Here is a 13116-nt window from a genome sequence, read left to right as displayed (position 1 = left end):
ACATCGGAGTACACCAAACAGTTTCCGTATCCGCTTTATATAGGATATGCAAATCACAACGTGAATCGAGCCCAGTCAAGTCCGGGGGGGCAGGGCAGACGTTATTCTCGCGAGAGCGCCGCTAGCCAAAAAAGGACGGATCTACAAGCCATCGACGCATAGCACTGCGACGAGTCGATGACTTGTAGATCTCTTCTATTTTGGCAAGCCAAATAGTGTTGCCATGTCGGCTTATTATAAGCGACTTTGGGCATATTTTTCTCTAAAGTTGCTTGTAATAAAATATTGGTAGTTTCGCTTTGGGTTGCGTTTTTTTTGGGCTTGTTTCTAAAGTGTAGTTGCTTATTTGAACTTGTTTCCTAATGTTGTTTAAATCAGTGGTTCTCAAACATTTTCATGTCAAGGACCCCCTAAAATAGTATTTGTCTGTGGACCCCCATCTGAAAACATTTTATGCCAGGGACAGATTTTGCCAGGGACAAACAATGTTTTCAAGATTCTTTTGAAAATAGCAGATCTGCAAGCTCACAACGCGTCGCTGTGAGCTTGCAGATCGGCTATTTTCAAATAGCCAATGTAATGTTTAAAGGGCAAAAGGCTCGCTTCTTTTGGGCTTGTTTTCCCAGACCGGATTGCTTGTTTCTCTCGCAAAGCCTGGCAACGCTAAAAGCGAAACCTCCGTGCTAATAAATGAGGTTTAACATGGCGCAGGGTCAGTGACGGAGGAAGAGACAGACAAACACCCCCACACAGGCTGAAGGAATATAATTCATGATTATCAACTATTGGGCCTTTTATTCCGTGGATTTGTTTTCATGAGGAACGCGCAGAGGTGGTGAAATGAGCGTGTGAACAGAAATGGTACCACTGTGGATAATAATCACCGCTACTACTGCTGCCCTATTGATGAATACGACTGAAAGAACGGCTTCTCTGTGGAACAACAGCTCCTATTGCATTCATAAACACTTCTTTAGGACTCACAGCCCCTGCTGAGCTGTTTTGTTTGCTGTTTAAAGCTTGTTCTTGGAAGCTTGTTCTTGTAATACGGAAAGAACGGCTTCTCTGTGGAACAACAGCTCCTATTGCATTCATAAACACTTCTTTAGGACTCACAGCCTCTGCTGAGCTGTTTGTTTGCTGTTGATCTTGTTCTTCTTCTTGTTGTTGTTCTCCTTGTTGTTGTTGTTGACATCGTAACATCTGAGCCCCGTATATCTGAATTGTTGACAGACAACACAACTACACACACGTGCTGGACAAACACACCAACACGCAACGATGACCGAGGAAAGTCAAGGGAATAATAATCACAATAATCTGAATAATGATGATAATGTGCAAGCTGAGCCTCCTCCTCCTCTACCGGGGGTTAACACACTTAGAAAGCAACACGAACAGGTAATAGCTGACTGTTAACACCATCGACCTTATGGCTTATCTTTTACTTAATTGTTATTAAACTTCTTTTGGCAGTATTTAAAAAAAGAAATCACACCTTTTTAAATATTTGTAATGCATTTGTTTTATTTTTATTTTTTCACATACAAAATGTATAATATATATATATACATATGAATATATTATTGATTTATTTGTTCACATTGCCACTAGCCACGCGGTGCGCACGCAGGTCTGCAGGAGCGATGTGGGGGGTTTAAATCCAACAAGATAAACTGGGGGTTTAAATAGCCCCGGTCCTGTGCTGTGCTATTCTCAAATTCCACTACAGTGTGAGGTCTCCAACTTTTAGTAAAAAAAACTATTTCGCTACTCATCGAAACAAAGGCAGTTTTGTTTTGTTGAATGTCTATTCTCCGGGGTGGGAAGCCACTCAGGACCCCACCTTCTCTGTATAATACACTTTTTGGGCAGAAAATAAAATATGTCCGACAGATGGACATTATTTTATTTACTCACCTGCGTCCTCTACAGTTCTGGTCAATGGTCATTTATATTGACCAGATCTGTAGAGGGCGCAGTGGAGTAAATAAAATAATTTCCGTTTTGCGGACACTTATTTTCTGCCAAAAAAGTGTATAATACAGATAAGGTGGGGCCCTGAGAGGCTTCCCACCCTGGAGAATGGACTTTCAACAACACAAAACTGCCTTTGTTTCGGTGAGCAGCGAATTATTATTTTTTACTAAAGTTGGAGACCTCGCACAGTAGTGGAATTTTCGGTCTATGAGAATGGCTTCGTGCCTGGCAGAGCGTTTGAGAGAACTCTGTAACGCTCTGGACCAGAGCTCGGGTTTAAATAGACCACGTGTTTAGGCTTTTTCAAATTTCAACATCTCAGCGTGTTGTTAACATTGTGCAGTTTTAGTTTATTCATTTGCTCGTCATGGGGTCCATTTTGGACAAGCTTCCATCCTTGTAAACCATCAAGTCACATGTTTCTGGTCGTGTTTTATTTGGTTTCCTCAATGGCTGCCCACATGACAACTTCAAACTTTATTTTGATGCTCAAAGCTTGCAGTGTTGTCATGTAGAATCAAAGGGACCTAAAATGATAATAGTGTGAATATGTTCAGATATACATACTTGACTGGTAACTACATTCTGTATGTGGTGTGTAGCCCCCAACAGCTGTGGGTGGGGGCTTCTTCCACTGATAAATGCATCTTATCTGACAACCCCTTTGGTTACAGTTGTAGGCTACTGTAATAACTCAGATAGCCTTGGATCAAGACTATCATAGATGTATTTTTTAGATTTTGACATTTGAATATCACAGATACGAAAGTAAAAGTCAGACTTGATGAAATACATCTATATGATAGTCTTAATCCAAGGCTACAATATAACCCAGACAACATACAAGTACAAAGGTTACTAAATGGACCCATTTAGTACACTCTCTTAGTTACATAAACTGATAAAATAACTTTATTGTGTACTACTACGTGTGTGTGTGTGTGTGTGTGTGTGTGTGTGTGTGTGTGTGTGTGTGTGTGTGTGTGTGTGTGTGTGTGTGTGTGTGTGTGTGTGTGTGTTTATGAACAAAGAACTGCACTGTACTCAAACTGTATCCTATTTGAAAATATTTGTCTTAACTCCAGGTTGTGAAAGACTGTGAAGGTCGGATTCAACACTGGTGAGTCTCAAACGCAAACACAGTCTGCTGCCACCATGAATGACATCCCATAATATCCAACATGTACCTGCCCCATAGCTACGGATTGCTGCACTTTAAAGTGATGCAGTATTACTTGAACCTGCTTTAATGAATTAAAAGTGAATGCTCGCATGGTGGGATTTTAAAACTAGCTTTGGAAGCGAGCCGTCGGTTGAAAGTGAGTTGTTTGGATAATGGTTTGGCATCTAACGGAAATGCTGATGTGTGGTGTTGCAGGAAGAAAGTGGCTGGGGACTATCAAGCGCTGGACGAACGTCTTAAAACGCTCCCAGATCAGCTTTCTTATGATGTCATGGTGAGTCCAGTCTGTCTGGGATGGCAGAATCTCCATGGCGCACACGCACGCACACACACCACTTTTACACTTAAAGTGCGACTTTGCCTTTTTGCACAGAACCAAACAGCCGCCACTTGTGTGTCTGTTTGTTTCTTTCTTTTTTACATGTATTGAAGTTTTACGCAACAGTGTCAGCGTTTGACAGCAGTTGTCGGTAGATTCTATACATTTACAACTATTTCAACTATACGCATTTATTTGACAAAATACCTACACAGACTGGATTGACAACATAGTTAATAAGCATATTCCTCCACCGAGCGACATCAAGACCGCTGTTTTTCCAGGTTTACACACAGTAGAAAGATGAGTTCTGACACTCCAAATAAATACAGCGATTGGCCTGAGAAGTAGCTCGCAAAAATATAAAGCCATATTCTGTACGTGTCTTTTGGTTTGACATTTGTCTGTTGTAATAAACTCATCTGTTAAAATAACTGGTGGTGACAGACATGACAAATTTACAACGAGCATTAATGTAAAACAATGATGGACAGAAACTGCCTTTTAAAAACACAAATACATTTTAAAGAGCTATCGTGTAGTTAAAAGTGAAATACCAACTCAATAACCGTCTCAGTTTTTCACAGGCGGGTTTTCACCAGAGGCAGTTTTTTTTATACTAATATCTATGCAGTGATATTATTAGTCTGGCCATGCCAGGCTATGAGAGAGGGACATACTGCGTGTTTGTGCGATCAGAAATACATTGGAGAAGAAATAATGAAGAGAAGCAGGGAGCCAGCCGTTCAGTGCAGAAAGGTGTGTGGAAACAGGCTTGACACTCCATGTGCTGTAATGGCTGTGTGAGTGTGTGCTGTAGATTTCAGCAATCTGAAGCCGATATTTGCATTTTGCACCATATCGGTAATCTGCTGCTAATAAATAAATAAAAGCAGATGCATTTATAATGTCGGTGGTGGAGATGGGCGTGACTCACAGGAGCAGTGCCATGGTTAATTGATCAGCAGGTGTTTATAATTGTCTAATCGTTCTCTCCTCTTTATAGTAGTTTGACCTAGAATAGCAGAGAGAGAGCTGGCGCAACACTGCAAAGTTAAAAAAGGACTTTGATTTAAACACATAGCAAGCTGCACACCCAAGGCTTGGACTACACTTAGAGACTCGGATTCATGAATATATGTGGGTGGGTGTGGTTAGTAAAGTGCAGAAGCTTTCATTACAAAACAGTCATCAATTTTGTCAGCAAGAATCCACGGTAGCACTCAGTGTCCTACAGTATATAATAGTGCCAACCGGCGGACAGGGACAGTTATGTGGCCTTTCTCATGCATTTTTTCTGCTCAGTTGGTTGATATATTGCTCTGAAATTGATTGAAGCTGATTTCTAACTTTTCCCAAATGTAAGTTATTAGCATTTTTGCCACAGGCTAATGAGATCTGTTGTGGCTGTTGTAGCCTACAGTCAGGGGTGTGCACATCTCCGGTATGGACTAGTAACTAGTTAATTATGGATTTTCGAATCTTTGACAGAGAGCTGAAAAAGGGGTTAATATTGGCATTCCTGTTCTCCAAAATATCATAATAGGTTTGACCTTAAAAAATCCAAATCGGTCAAATCTCTAAAAATGACCCCCCGTGGGGTGCTCTGGTGTTGCAGGGGTAACGTTCCTGCCCACCACCGGAGACTAGAGGTTTGAATCCTCCACCATGCATCTGCCCTGAGTTACAACTAACACAATTGGCCATGTTCACAGAAGGGGGCAACATTCCTGGATATGTAAAATGGCCTACATTACACTTTGTCTGTCTCTCTCTATCGCTAACTCTCTCTCTTGCTCATGCACTGTCTCTCTCTTTCTTTCTCTCACCTGCTCTGTGGAGAATAGGTTTGTTTTGATGGGTGTGTGTGTCTGCGTGTTTGGCTAGAATGAAATCCCTTAGCATATGGCAAAGTTCTGCCAAGTCTCCTGAGCTTTGCAGATGCGTGCCACTTTGTCGTAAACACATTTATTCTCAAGTGTTGTCGGTTAAAGTCATCAGATTGCTTTTGTTTCATAGTCACCCGTTACGCTTTAACATTTACAGTCCTACCAATGGCTTTATTTCAATCCCTTCCCTTTTGTTCTTTTTCCATTTCTATTTTACTGGCTACAGGTACCATTTGGTCCGTTGGCGTTTATGCCAGGGAAGATGGTCCACACCAACGAGGTCACAGTGTTACTGGGTGACAACTGGTTTGCTAAATGCTCTGCCAAGCAGTCTCAGAAGATTGTTGATCACAGGATGAAATGTACGTTTGGAAACTGTTTTACTTCCTTATAACGTCTGCAAACTCAGAATGTTTTAGTTTTTTTTCCATCTCTAAATGTGCATGGAATTTATGTTCTGGCTTTAAGAAATTATAATTCATGTAATTATGTTGCATTATATCCAAAATAATTCAATGAATTATAATGAATGAATTACAAGAACAACATCCTGTTTTTGCTCAGTAGTTCTCTTTTTAATCCAGCAGAGGGTGCTGTCATCTACATTCTAGACAAACGGTACATACCCACAATGAAATAAAATTACTCAGAAAAATATTTTAACAAAAGTATGTGGTCACTTGTCATAACTCAAAGTAGGATAGATTTTTTTCTTTCATTTTCAATTATTATATCTGCACTTGTGGTATTGTAGCACTAATAGCCCTAAGGTTTTTCAGGCCTCGTCTCTGGATTTTTATAACACTGGCACTGAAAATATACAAATACTGGTCCCTTTTGGTTCCATTTGTACACTCTTCAGAGTTACATTTCAGAGTTAAATAAGCACCAAGGCCTTAACAGTGTAGCTTGGGGTCGCAGAGAGGAAAAATAATTGTATCAGGTGGTCCGCGGTCTAATGCATGTCAAACTCGGGGTCCTGGAAATGGAAAAAGGTTGAGAACCCCTGTTCTAGCAGAGGCTACTGTATGTCTAGCCAATATATCCCCCCCCTCCCCATTCCAGGCCTGAAAACCTCATATCAAGTCAAATGAGCCTAAGTAAGGATCTGTGATGTGAACATTATTAGGGTGCTCATTGAAGCAGAAACGCGCTCCGTCCTCCTGGCTCATCCTAAGTGCTGTAATACAAACAGAACTGGCCTGTGCGATGTGACAGACAGCGGCTGAGTTGTCACGGCCTTCTGTGTTTGACCTTTCCCCATTTCCACTAGACGCACGGGCTGGAGGGGCTCGTCGTCGCCATGGCAACAGGGGCCCTCCACTCGCCATTAGTAAAAGGGCTTAATTGTTGTGAAGATTTAATGATCCGGAGTAGCACGGAGGGCAGGAGATGTTATGAACTGTTTGTGTCATCATTTTGCTTCTTTTTTTTATCCCCCCCTCCTCCTTTGCTGTCAACATGTCCCGAATTTTAACTGTTGAGCTGTCCGATTGGCTCGCTTCTCTGTTTATGTTTTATTCACACACCCCCGTTCCTAAACTAAAGCCAATAAATTGCCTCCCACACGCTCATGTAAATACATTATTCTGATGAGTGTGTGCTTGTTGTTCGCAGATGTTGAGGGTGAACTCGATGCCCTGCACAAGACAATGAAAAACTTTGAATCCAGATATGAGTTCACCAAAGGTCTAGAGGACGTATCGGGTGTAAGTGCATCTACTTTGGACATTTAACATACTTAAGCAAATATTGTATATTACATATTAAAAAAACTCAGGGACATGCTACTGACTTCCACTGACTGTGCTTTTTCTTTAGAATAAATATGACATCAGAGAAGAGGTTGCAAGCAATGAACCCGTCACCAAAGGTATTTTGGAAAGGAGTTGGCCTTTACTAGAGCCCAACCGATATATCGGTCTGGGCGATATATCGGGCAGTATTGACGACATCGGTGTCGGAAATGTATTATGCCGCCTATGCAGTGTAACAATTTTTAACCACTTTCAACGTGGCTTCCCTATTTTCGTACAAAACTAGCAGATCTACAAGCTCACAACACGTCACGATATGTGACACGATGTGAGCTTGTTTATAAGATTATTTTTACATTTTACAAAAAGCAAAACATTGGCAATCGGTGGGCTTGGACAGTGGTTCTCAACCTTTGCTCGAACAGGGCCAACTTGAACATTTCAAAAGAGAATCACTGGTCTAGGACTCAAAATCGGGCTCGGCATCGCACCCAAAAATCAGTCATCGGTCGGGCTCTAGTCTTTTCATTGCCTTCCTAGTTCATCTGTATCAAACATCATAGTTGCCGAGTGTTGTTATTCTGAGCACAGTATGCATTTCTGTCTTCTCCGCTGGTTTTCCTGTGAACAGGAAAGCGGCGCGTGGCCCACAAGCCCAACTCTAAGCCCAAGGTGGACAGCACCATTTTGAATCCGCCAGACGAGGAAGAGGAGAACGAAGACTGCAAATACGGAGGGGTCCTGTCCGAGGAGGAGCTGTGGACCCGGCTGGACCAGCTGGAGAAACTGGAGGAAGAGGAGGAACAGGAAGAACGTGAGGAATTGGAGAAGGAGCTGCAGAAACCAGAAGAACGTGACGGACAGGAAAGGTAGGTACACTCAGCATTTCTAAAGTGACACTATGATGATTTTCCTCATTATGTTGAGACGTCGTCCTTGCCCTTTGTGTTCATGGCAAAATACTAGTGATCTTTAATTCAGAAGATATGAATCAGGTTGATGTGATGGCTGAAAGAGACATATGTCAATAAGGCCTGTATTTTAAATATGATTGTTTCAATAGACCAGTGGTTCTAAACCTTTTCTCGATCAGGGCCCACTTGAAAATCTCAAAAGCATTTGCGGCCCACCCACATGACCTGACCACTTAACATGCTTAATATGAAAGGCTGCCATGTTAAGTGTTCCTTTTCAGAGCATGTTTATTTATTTATTTTTAAAAATATTTATGTGGCTTTTTTCTGCCTTTTATTTGAGAGGAAAGTAGGCTGACGGGGAATGGGGAGAGAGATATGGGGGGGGGGGGGGGGGGGGACACACGTAGCAAAGGCTGTTGGGATCGGGAGTCGAACCCACGACACGCTGTCAAACAGGATTACCAGCCTATGTGGTATGCTCCTGGACCACTAGGCCAGCGGGCGCCCCAGAGCATGTTTATTTTAATGATTGATCAATACATTGTGTCCAACCTTGGATCAATGGAACTAACGTAGAATAAGTTCTTATCGATATTTCTTTTAAATATTAAAAGTCTTAAGTGTTTTGCCAATTATTTGGGGGCGCACTTGCAATATCCTCGCCAGTGGTTCCCGGCTCACAGGTTGAGAACTACTGCTATAGACAATAGTGTCCCTTTTTAATTAAACGTAATAAATTCTTCCTTGTCCTGGCTCTATACTGACGCACCTTAAACGCTTCCAGAATGTCGGACACCGTTGACATAAACGGCGAGGACACCATGTCCTCTTCCTCGTCCGAGGAGGAGAAGGAGGGTGACAGCGCTCCACCGCAGATGCCAGGCTGGAACCGCGTTCCCCAAAACAAGCAGGTTAACGGTAAAGCTCCTCCGCCAAGCAGACACAAGATGGAGGAGGAAGAAGACGGAGACGGAGACAGCGGGCTGCCCACCATCTACTTCTCTCACACAGTCGAACCCAAGAAGGTTTGTGCGATCAAAGTCCTGACAGCTTCCTGTCTCGCAGTCCTTTTAAAATCACTTTGGTGGAGGTTTGGGTTGTGTAGTTATCTTGACATGATATAACTCCAAATATTGGTGTGATATCTTCCATGGTTTCTCCATTGATTAGAAATGGATATTCCAAAATAGTCTCCTCATTGACTTGGTGAAACGGGTGTCAAAGTCACTGTTTTACCACATAACCGAATGCAAAGTGCCAGTGTATAACATAAAAAAAAACTGGTTCTGTTATTTATTCTTTTTTTCAAATAAATGTCAACTTACTGTTGATTTGACTATTTAAAAATCCGGATACACCCATCCAGTTGGGTTCTTCTTTCTAATTAGAATAGTAAAATCAACAGGAAGGTTGGCATTTAAGATATCTGGTCAATGTTAGGAGTTACAGTACATCATGGCAAGGTAACGACACAACCCAAACCTTGACCAAAGTGTCATCAAGATTTAGCCACTTAAGCCTTAAATAAGTTTTGCCTATATTGACAAGCCCAATATAGGGAAGCCAGGGTTTATGTTGTTAATGACTGTCCCCGCCGTCACTTGTCTTTGTCGCTCAGGTGAGGATAAACACGGGGAAGAACACAACTTTGAAGTTCAGCGAACGGAAAGAGCAGAATTCAAAGAAGAAGAAGAAGAACGGTCACTGCAACGGCCACTCGCACCACGAAGTCCATAAAATCACAACACCAGCAGACATCTACAGGTTAATACTTTTGGTTATAACAAAAAGTTTATTGCTAAAAAGTTAGCGCTTTATATTCTAATAGTAATAATTGCTATAGAGTGTTAGTAACAGGGGTATACCCATTTCTCCAGCTCTTGCTGTAAAGGGAATATAAATCGGGATGCCAATTTCATCCAGTCAGGAGAGATCCCATTTATGAGCTCATTACTCTACTAATTTATTACTTCCAATTTCACTCATTTATCCTGTTCTCTCCGCTGATTGGATAGAATTGGTATCCTGACCTGAAAATGTCTTTTCTGAAGAGCTGCATTTTAGTAAAGAGCTTGAAAGACGGGGAGACCCTTGTTACTGACCAAACGCTTAATCAGTCTATGGGGAATATAGAGCTATACAACACTTATTTTAACAAAACATATCTCGTACGTACACCCTCTTTAAATACCAACATACACACACACAAAAATCTCACAAATCTGGTTCTCGGAATAAATAAATAAATGTTCGATCATCAAACTTTTTTGGATGGTTTGGCGTTTTCACAGGGTGTTTGTGGACGTGAGGAACGGCGAGCCCGTGCCCAGGAAGTCCATCCTGAAGTCTCGGAGCCGCGAGAACAGCGTGTGCAGCGACACCAGCGAGAGCAGCGCCGCCGACTTCGAGGAGCGCAGGGTGGTGGGACGCAGCTTCAGCCACGATGAGCACAGCGACACCAGCGACGGCATCACGGAGGAGGACAGTCCCACCGCGGTCGCATTGCACCCACCCAATCGATTTGAGGTACCGTCCACCATTAGGGATGCACCGATTTAATCCAGTGATTCTCCACCTGTAGGCAAGTGGGCCCCCACATAATTGGCAAAATAAATATAAAAAGATTTTATTGATAATGTAACATTTATGTAAAATCAACAGATGTCATTGCATTTTTTCTTTCAAACCTTGAAAAATTAGTTTTCATTTTGCGAATATGGAGTTATATACACACCCCATGAAGCCTTGAATTTAATGGAGATTTTTTAGTTTTTGTTGCATTAAGCCCATAATTTGATGCCAGTCAAATGGGTGGGTCGCGAACGCTTTCGAGATGTTCAAGTGGGCCCTCATCCAGCAAGGATTTTTAGTAGCAGACCTACAAGCTCACAACGTGTTGCGGATGTGCTTGTAGCATTCGTAGAGAATAATCGGATTCGTCTGAATTGCCCCTCAGACTCGTTAGTCTTGTCGATAAGCTGCAAGGCGCACAGGTTGATCAAAAACGGGAAACTAATCCCTGTTCCTTAACTGTTTGTGTGGTTGGTTTGTTAGGCGTTTTCAGGCACCGTTGTGGAGAAGGACCCCATGCCTTCAGCCGTTCCCCATCTGACCATCGTCCCACCTGCTCTACCCACAATACCAGAGAGGAAACAGGAGGAAGTGACTCCAGACGCGCCACCATCCCAGGAGGAGCCCCCGAAACGCGTGTCCAAGTTCAAAGCTGCCAGGCTGCAGCAGAAGTGAGCATCCATGAGCAAAATGTCCTGGTTTGGCTCCTTTTTTTTTATACTGTCAGTGGTCTTTTTTTTTCTCCTACAATCTGAGCTGGACAGATCACCACCTAGCAACCGTTATGTTCTTAAACATCCACTAGCTTGATATTAGTGCATAATCACCGCTGTCGGGCGGAAGCCTTGTATGTTCAAAATCATAGGTTCCATGGAAAAATGTATCCATTGTAGTTATTTAGTCTCAAGCTCTTGTTAATACTGTTCATTGGATTCATATTTATAAAACGCACAGATGGACTTAACCCCTTCCAACGTGGCATCCCTATATTGGGTGTGTAATTATAGGTGAACATTCCCCCCCAAAATTCAAAACATAAAAAGAATGTTCATGTTTGAGCTTGTAGATTTGCTATTTTTTTGCATGACACTGTCCTACGACAGTGTCGATGATGGAATTCTGCTATAACTTATAGCAGAAAAGAATGAAGAAATACATTTATGGAAAAAAAAACATAAAAGGTGAGATATGGTCATATGGACATGCAATGTTTTTGCCTGACGGCGATGAAACACAACTGTTCTGTTTATTGTAATATTAGGAAAGCAAATCAATTATAATCTGTTGTTTCATCACTACTCTGTACGCGGCATCCTGCTCTTTATAGCAAGCAGCACTTAAGTTCAGAAACATTAAATTTAATAAATATGTAGTTTATTTAGCTTATCCTTTCCTGCAATACTATGACACTTAAACACTAGTCCACCTTGGCGTTGTGCTCGTTTCGTGGTGGTTGTTCTTGTGCTGGTGTCTTTCTCATACTGTGAAGGCCAGTGTCTTATCCAGGGTTTGATTTGCAGAAGGGGGCGGGGTCCATACCTCTGCTTTTGATAAATCGCCACCCGGGCCATTCATTTTTATGGACAGTGGGGATATGTTTGATCCCTGCTTATGGACAGACTGAATTAAAATACCTGCATTTTCTTTTGGGAAATGTAGACCGACTGATATGTTTATTTATGTTTGATATCTATTATCAAATTTAGTGAATACAGCTGATCTACAAGCTCACAGTGTGTCGCATGGCGATCTATTGTGAGCTTGTCGATCTGCTACTTTTGCTATTTGTTATATGATGAAGTATGGTTTCTAGTGGTTAACAAAATGGACCCCCCCCCTTTGTTTTTTCCCCACAAATCGAACCCTGGTCTTATTGATCTACTGCTATTCTGTTCATCCAAGTTATTGCCTGCTGTAGTGCAACATGCTTTGTCTACCGTTTTTGAGTTTTTTCTCCTTTATTTTTTCTATGATTGGATTAGGTGCTAACAGCCTGTCATTTAACCTTCTCTTGATTCTGTTGAATGTAGGTTCACTTCTGTGACCAGCTTTATGTAAGAACAAAAAGAGAAAAGAAATCTTGTAAAATTGAAAGGTTAATAAATGACTTTGACTATTTTTGTTTGCTTTAAGTTGCCGTTTATGGCACTGCTCCTAGAAAGGGGTGAGCCGTCTAGAATAGGGTCTGTCTGACTGTACGAATTTCTGACTGGGTTAATCTCGCAAGCTGGACTAATCTCGCAAGCCACTTGAACAATCTGTGCCAAATGTCTTGTGCTCTCTGCCAGTAGTTCAAGGATGCCGATCCCTGCATATTTTCTCGTATTGTGAAAAATACATTTTGTGTGATTTATGTTTCACATTTTGTAAAGGGGTGTCAGACGTCTGATCCACTGTCCCTCCACAGATTGGTGTTAAAGATAATCTAATATTTGGTATTCCATGAATACAATTCTACTGAGAATGTATATGACAGTTTGAATGTTTTGTTTTAGTGAAA

At 41.8% G+C, this 13116-nt stretch overlaps 1 protein-coding gene across 1 annotated transcript; it reads left to right on the top strand.

Moving 5' to 3' along the window:
• The first annotated feature begins 682 nt into the window (after nt 1-682).
• On the top strand, nt 683-12734 carry uri1 (URI1 prefoldin like chaperone). The gene is made up of 11 exons (XM_084059932.1): nt 683-1401; nt 3066-3100; nt 3359-3437; nt 5598-5733; nt 6989-7080; nt 7193-7244; nt 7760-7997; nt 8830-9070; nt 9664-9809; nt 10337-10571; nt 11100-12734. Exons 1-11 carry the CDS (start codon nt 1282-1284, stop codon nt 11289-11291), a joined length of 1566 nt encoding a protein of 521 aa, XP_083916058.1. The 5' UTR covers nt 683-1281; the 3' UTR covers nt 11292-12734.
• The last annotated feature ends 382 nt before the right edge of the window (nt 12735-13116 follow it).

Source organism: Gymnoscopelus microlampas (genome assembly GCF_963454915.1).
Source record: "Gymnoscopelus microlampas genome assembly, chromosome: 6".
NCBI lineage: Eukaryota > Metazoa > Chordata > Actinopteri > Myctophiformes > Myctophidae > Gymnoscopelus > Gymnoscopelus microlampas.
Note: the sequence above shows the minus strand (reverse complement) of the source record. Positions and strands in the feature narration are given on the sequence as shown.

What these genes read in the sequence shown, in the direction of transcription:
- uri1 (XM_084059932.1), top strand. Translation starts at nt 1,282, where the DNA reads ATGACCGAGGAAAGTCAAGGGAATAATAATCACAATAATCTGAATAAT. An exon ending in AGCTTTCTTATGATGTCATG is followed by an intron (nt 3,438 to 5,597) that starts GTGAGTCCAGTC and finishes TACTGGCTACAG; the next exon opens with GTACCATTTGGTCCGTTGGC. An exon ending in ACACCAGCAGACATCTACAG is followed by an intron (nt 9,810 to 10,336) that starts GTTAATACTTTT and finishes GCGTTTTCACAG; the next exon opens with GGTGTTTGTGGACGTGAGGA.